General features: G+C 44.5%; 1 protein-coding gene across 1 annotated transcript; it reads right to left on the bottom strand.

Annotated features, from left to right (window-relative positions):
* Positions 1 to 4,025: 4,025 nt before the first annotated feature.
* On the bottom strand, positions 4,026 to 6,502 carry LOC136532107 (seipin-2-like). The gene is made up of 2 exons (XM_066524718.1): positions 5,451 to 6,502; positions 4,026 to 4,533 (listed from the first exon to the last, which is right to left on the bottom strand). The coding sequence occupies exons 1-2, from the start codon at positions 6,372 to 6,374 to the stop codon at positions 4,087 to 4,089; spliced, it is 1,371 nt and encodes a 456-aa protein (XP_066380815.1). The 5' UTR covers positions 6,375 to 6,502; the 3' UTR covers positions 4,026 to 4,086.
* Positions 6,503 to 7,001: the final 499 nt, after the last annotated feature.

The following is a 7,001-nucleotide window of genomic DNA, read 5'->3' as shown; positions in this document are numbered from 1 at the left end:
CTCTCCATTTCGACAACCTTGAATGGGACCGGCGTCCCACCGATATGTCTTCTTCAGACACTGAGCAACATTAAAAGGAGAAACATTAGAAAGCGGTATGTGTGATTAGAAAATAATAGTTATTAGGATCGCTTACTAATTCAGCACTGCCACCAGTGCATCGAGATGATGAAATGGTTTTTTCTTCGAGTCCCACACCTCGAGTAGATTTTTAGCAAGATTAACACAAATGAAGATGAAATGGCTGCTGCAATCATAGAATCCTAATTATCGAATAATCTTAATAAAAAAAGAAGCATAAAATTAAAAGCCGAGAACACATACTCGCAGTTGTAGGCTAGAAGTATATGGGTTTTCTTCTTCATCGTGAATTCATCAAAAACAGCAATCAATCTCTGTTTCAGGTCTTCCACGTCACATCCATAGAGGCCTAGACATGTCCTCTCATTGACTCGCATGGACCATAGTAGGCCGGTTGCCCATGGTTTGCAAGGTAGGCCGGATGACTATAGTAGGCCCTCAAAGCTCCAGCTTCTGTATTGTATTTTTTGTGTAAATTACCAGGGTAGCAATTGATTTGAGCATAGCAATCTTCCCAGGTTCGATAAATCCCAAGCATGTGACCAACATGCACTACATACCATGACATGGTTGCCTATACATTTAAGTAAATTAGGCACGTGGTAAGTGGTAATGGTAACTCACTGAACAAGAGTTATTATTCAAGTTATATGGCCAAACTAAATCTATTTAATGTTCTTTATCCTTGACATGATAAAAAATAACCTCAATAATTGGACTGTCTATTATTCGGAGATCAATGTGGTTTAATAATCATACTTGCTGCTGCTGCCGAGCCAATTTTAAAAGTTGTTTTAACTTTTTTTCTGGAACAAACATCTATAGATGCCTTTTTTTTAAGCATGCTATACATTCCATCAAAATCAATTGACACTCTACCTATAGCGATTATACCTGTACACATTTGACAAGAATCCATCAATTGACACTACCTATAGCTAAACCAAGGAGTAACAGCATGTAACTCAATCGAATAGGAATCGGCTGCTATTGGAAAGACAACAACCGTGGGGCATTTCATCGAACACTTAGCGGACAGTGAGCCACACACTCACCGTAGGGGTGGGAAAGCAGCTGTCCGCGCGCGCTCCTGAAGGCCTCGGCGGTGCCCCAGCGTCTGGCGGTGGACGGCGTGGGGAGTGCTCCGACGTGGGGCAGTGCACGGGCGTCGACGTCGAAGAAGAGGAGCGCGGGGCTGGGAACGGAGGGGCGGTGGACGGTTGCTCCGGCATGGGGCGGTGCACGGGCCTCGGCATCGAAGAAGAGGAGGGCGGGGCTAGGAACGGTGACGCGGGGGGCGGTGGACGGGTGCTCCGGCTTGGGTCGGTGCATGGGCGTCGGCGTCGAAGAAGAGGAGCGCGGGGCTGGGAACGGTTGGCGCGGGGTTGAAAATTTTCAACCCGCGGCGAGCTTTTATACCAGACCTCATCACTGCCGGTTCTAGTTAGAAACCAACAGTGATGGGGGTACATCACTGCCGGTTGTAAGTAGAAACCGACAGTGATGGGGGTACATCACTATCGAGCCATTCTTTAAACCGACAGTGATTGCCGTGTAGCGGTTACAGCATAAGTAACTTATCTTTTCCATACTTTTCGAATAACTCCTACTGGCTCAACGGTTAAGACCCCGCAACTCAGCCCTCGATACCCGTGTTCGAATCCCAGACGACCCAATTTTTTTGGTTTAATTTTATAATTTATTAAGCATATGTATTCCTATGTCGAAATAGCTTGAATTTTTTTTGATTAAGTGTCTGAACTCTGTAGCCCGAGACCTGAGCTCAAACCCGAGGGCTGGCATAATTTTTTTTTAATTTTTTATATATTACTGGCGATTTTCAAAATAAACCGATAGTGATAACAAACATCACTGTCGGTTTCTTCTCATCACTGCCGGTTTTTTGAAATCGACAGTGATGTTTATATATATTAAAAAATTCTTTTATATACTGAATAAATAGAAGCATATGTATTCCTATGTCAAAATGGCTTAAATTTTTTTTGGCAAGCTTTACACACTTGCAGCGACTATTCAACAAGCAGGAACATGGAAATAGAAGACAGACTTGGAACAGAGGGGTTATATGGCCATTGCATGCTAGCACCTTTTTGTATCTCCATGTGGTACCTAGTGGTGTCCGTCGTATATACTGCAATATACACAAAATCAGATCTATGAGATGTTTACATGTCTTCTTTGGTTATCACGAGTTCTTGTGAACCGCTATACTATCTAGGCTTATCATGTATTCTGAACTTCCTTTTCTCTATTCAAGTTGATATAGCCATTATCCTTTCTTGAGAATGATTTCCTTAACCAAGCTATACACAATGTGTATGGAATCCGGTCCTATTCGCCTGCAGCGGTTGGCTGAAGTATCGCAGGCCGGTGCTGGTCCGATATAGGATCATCCGTGCGGCAATGCCACGCATGATTTCTAGTATAACTTAAGGTTGCTCCTGACCACGACAACATTTGGTGGACCTGTCTTATGTGCCAAATCTCAGTTATGGCCGAGATCAATACTACCAACATAAGTGAGCAGCTTCCCAAGTATATATCGTTCTCGTTCATTTCATTGTTGTCCGAAAGGCCTTCCAATTAGGGCCAGACAAAATACTCGTGGCTCGTCAACTCACTCGACTCGGTTCGTTTTAACTTTTTTCACGAGTTGAGCTAGAAGTCTAGCTCGCTATTTTAACGAGCCAGCTCGAGCCAACTGGCGAGCTGCTCACGAGATGAAACAGAGCTGAGGCCTATCAGCCCACGACCATGAATCCAGAAGATGATGATGCTGACTTAGAAGTGTACACATGTTCTATTAGTATGTAATCCTTATTTTCAGCTGTTTCCTATGAATTTTAATTTTATAATTGTTGTGGTACTTAAATATTGATTTTATGGATTGTTTTCTAGGAAGAAGATGATGATGCTGACATTGAATCTGTGAACTTTTCTAAGTTTGTGGTGGCAAGCAACTAGTTAATATGCTGAAACTGCATGATCATGGATGGACCAGCTACGTTGCATGGTTGATACTTTTGATGAACCTGATATGTATTAATCATATATGGTTGCATAATGGCAGACGTCACCTTCTGAAATTAATGTAGCATAAACATTATAAATACGTATAACTTTTTTTTATAGCTCGCGAGCTAAACGAGCCAACTCAAGCTCAATAACAAGCCAAGCCGAGCTGCTCCTCTTGTAATATTAACGAGCGAGCCGAGCTAGCTCGTTAGCCTAACGAGCCAGCTCGAGCTGGACCGAGCCGAGCCGGCAATATCTAGCCCTACTTCCAATCCTGTATGGATGCTTGTCGCACAAATCAACCAAACAGACCCATCCACATCGCAGCTCTGCTGAATCCAGTGTCATGTTGCTCAAGTTTGCCAAGGGAATGGCGTGATGGTATCCTCCCCGACGCCTCCCATTCCCTGCTCTGCTCCATCCCTCCATCGTCCACGGCGACACGTTTACAGTCCACATCCTTCTGTGGCCTTTTGTTTCGGCAGTGACCTCCTCACAAGCGTGTGAAAACGGAGGTGCATTTTATGGGGTTGCAAAGATTTGCTGCTTGGTGCCTGCGTTGTTTGTCTTCAGTTACACACCTACACTGAAGATCAACCACATTTATCTCCGGTGTATCTCTACAGCTGGCACTGGTTGGGTTGAATGAACGCAACCACTGCCGGTGCGAGATTTATTTGCCAACTCTGTCAGTGCTACTAATCATCTGGTGCAAAAACATCAGTGGTAGGTGTTCCATTGTACCACATCAATGGCGTCTTTTCATTTATTTTGGAATTGTACATTATTTATTTTGGAATTGTACATTACGCCCATTCGCTGGTCTCAAACTTAGCTGAAACAGCTAAAAACACTGTTCCGGCTAAATCGTTGTGAGAGAAAAACACTGTTCCGGTTGAAAAAAGAAGCCGAACAAGTCGAATATGAGGTAAGCCGAAGAAGCCGAACATTACATGAGTTAGCCCAATGTTAAGGAGCAGCAACATTATGTCCACTCCTGGGAAATATACAAGGTCTACAGCACACAAGTGCAAACAACAATTCAAAAACAAAGAACCCCATGCTGCTCCAAACAAAAAGGGTCCATCTCCAGTTCCAGAGTAATCTCTTGAAAAGAGGAAGTTCAGCCTCAAGCTTTAGTGACGCAGCGTATATCTCTGGAATGCCTGCACCACGACCAAACTCTGCTCTTTGCTCTAGGATTATCCTTACCGCAGTTGTAGGTTCCAAACCTTGGGTGATACCCCTCATCTTCAGTCTAATAACCTGAGATTCCGATGAGTAGCCGGACAAAAGAGAAACGCTTTGGAGAAAAGTCTCTATGAAGTGCATGTGTACGCTCTTGAACTTGAGCATGCATGGTTGACTTGAAGTTGAGATCACTTTGCCATCAGCAGAGAGAAACTCTGCCTTTACCTAAGCAAGACCATAAAAAGGTACATTAGATTGAAATAATCATCAATGTAACCAGGGGTAAAATTCATAAGCCAGTGTAGTCATAATGTGTCCAGTTCAGAATGCAAGCCAAAAAAGTGCAGTGTAGAACATCACAAAGCAGAACAGAGGTCACAGTTGTTGTCTCAAGACACTATACAAATATGAGATGAAATGCAGAAGCGTAACATTGTTAGCATCAAGTCATCTACAATACTTTGATTGGATATCATTTAATTGTCCTTCAGTATGTAAGTGAAAATGCAGTGTAACCTATCGAAAATGCAGGTCGTGTAATCCAGGTATCTTTACATAAAAAAAATAAGCAGAACCCCTCAATTCAAAACATGGTTCACAATTGTTATCTTCTCCTTTATCAAATTAAAAAAAAAGGTTATATTTTCATTAGTCAAAATGCAGCAATTGAGATGAAATGCAAAAACATGGTTCTACCTACATAGTTAGCATCACTCTATTTACAAAGCTCCAATCAGATAATATTTTTGTTCTTGGAAGATAATAAACATAGTAGAACTAGAGGAGAAATTTATAAATGAGTGTGTATAATGCAAGCCCTAAAGCAGTGTCTACAATTGAAAATGCATGTCATGGAAGTATAAAACAGAACCAAGACCCTTCCAAACCGGTACCTTTGTATCAAACATTTAAGTCGAACCCATCAATGAATGATAGAGTAGACAAATTTATCTTCTCATTAATCAAGCATATTATGCAACTTACGAATAAAATGTGTCTGTGGTTCTGCCTGCATTATTAACATCAATTCATTTATAAAGCTTCAATTAGAAGTCACTCTTTTCTCAGTAATGGATGACTTTTTTCCCAAAGGGAATTACTATCATGCAAAGTTGCTTCACAAGAACCTGCAAAACATATACCTGGAAAACACCAAGCCTCCGGTTGTAATCAGACTCTGGTAGCGTCAGCGATACCTCAAGCTGCATCCGCTGATTCGGGGGCACCAACCGCGGCACCGGCACAAGCGCCATTGGGCTAGGTTTGGTGTAATCAAAATTCAGGGTCTCCGTCACTTGAACAGGTTCTTCAACAATTCTTCCCACCAAGAGCCCCCCTCCCACGAATGCCACAATCAGCAGTGCACACAGAACCACGCAGACATATGTAGCCCAGAGCGACCCCCACACAATCCTCTGCGCCACCTTCCCCACACCCTCCCCTCCTCCGAGACGTGCGGTCAGAGTGCCCACGGCATCCCCAGCCACACCGAGCGCCCACGCCCTCGCGCGTCGGGCCAGACCGAGCGGGTCGGTCACGAAGAGGAACCACCATTGCAGCAGACGAACCGGGAACGCGAGGCAGCTGATGAGCGCGCTGACCTGGAAGACCACTGCCTTAATGACGAGCACGGCGAGGTACTCGAGTATGCTCGGGGCCGGCGACGGCGTCGGCGTAGGAGCACGCGCCTCCGCCTCAACATCCGCATCTGCATCCGTGGCCTTATTGTGGTCCTCTTCCTCCACCTCCTCCACCTCGGATGCGGGGACAGTGCGGGGGGCGGCGCTGGTGGCCTCGGAGGAATCGGGCTTGAGAGGCTCGTCCTCGACGGCGGTGAAGGTGGAGGTGGCGGAGGCCGAGGGAGGAGGGGAGAGGATGGAGTCGGGCTGCTTTAGAATTTTTGCGCGGTGCGGGCGGCGGCGGAGCGTGGAGGAGGAGGGGGTGTGGGGAGGGGGAGCGGAAGGGGAAGGGGGAGGCGAAGGGGAGGGGAGCGAGTCAAGGGCGTCGAAGAACGTGTCGTCGTCGGAGGAGGCGGTGGTGGCGGCGGAAGGGTCGTCGGCATCCATGGGCGGGCGATCGATGAGATGGGAGGTCGTGGTGGTACGGAATCGGGACGAGGAGGTGGCGGTGTCGAAGCATTTGGGAGGAGAATTCGTGGAGGGAGAGGAATCCGGGCGGTGGGAGAAGAGAGAAGACGGGCGGGTGTTTTCGGTTACCACCTCGTGGTTTCAAGTTATTTGTTTTATTTTCTCTTTTTACTCAAAAAAAAAAAAGTCTGGTTTCCCAAAATTCAGATATCTGGTTTTTCTAAATTTAAATCGGTAAAGATGCTTAGATAAGTATGGACTGGACACCGGAGAGCGATGAATTTACTTTGGCAAGTGTTAGTGAGAGTTTTAAGTTTCATCCGCATTTAATAAGATGTTATTTAGGCCTTTTTTATAACATGACGTCATATATTTTAGAAAAGATAGAAGAAATGAGTTTCATGAGGGTGAAACTCTCTGACACAGATAACAACTCGCAATGAGTCATAAAATTAAATATCTATGAAACTATAAAATAAAACTATACATTGAGAGTTATTATTTCATTCAAATTTATTGCATTCTATTTGATGTGGCATTCTTGAAAACAACGCTATGAAACTCTCTACTGAGACGAACTATATATATTATTTTATATTGAAAATG

Source organism: Miscanthus floridulus, unplaced genomic scaffold (assembly GCF_019320115.1).
Source record: "Miscanthus floridulus cultivar M001 unplaced genomic scaffold, ASM1932011v1 fs_523_2_3, whole genome shotgun sequence".
Taxonomy (NCBI): domain Eukaryota; kingdom Viridiplantae; phylum Streptophyta; class Magnoliopsida; order Poales; family Poaceae; genus Miscanthus; species Miscanthus floridulus.
The sequence above is the reverse complement of the archived record's forward strand: the minus strand, read 5'-3'. Positions and strand labels throughout refer to the sequence as shown.

Bases quoted from the DNA above. Each gene is read 5' to 3' on its own strand.
- LOC136532107 (XM_066524718.1), bottom strand. From the start codon at position 6,374: ATGGATGCCGACGACCCTTCCGCCGCCACCACCGCCTCCTCCGACGAC. The intron at 4,534-5,450 runs GTATATGTTTTG...GGTCTTGCTTAG, and splicing joins GGAGGCTTGGTGTTTTCCAG to GTAAAGGCAGAGTTTCTCTC.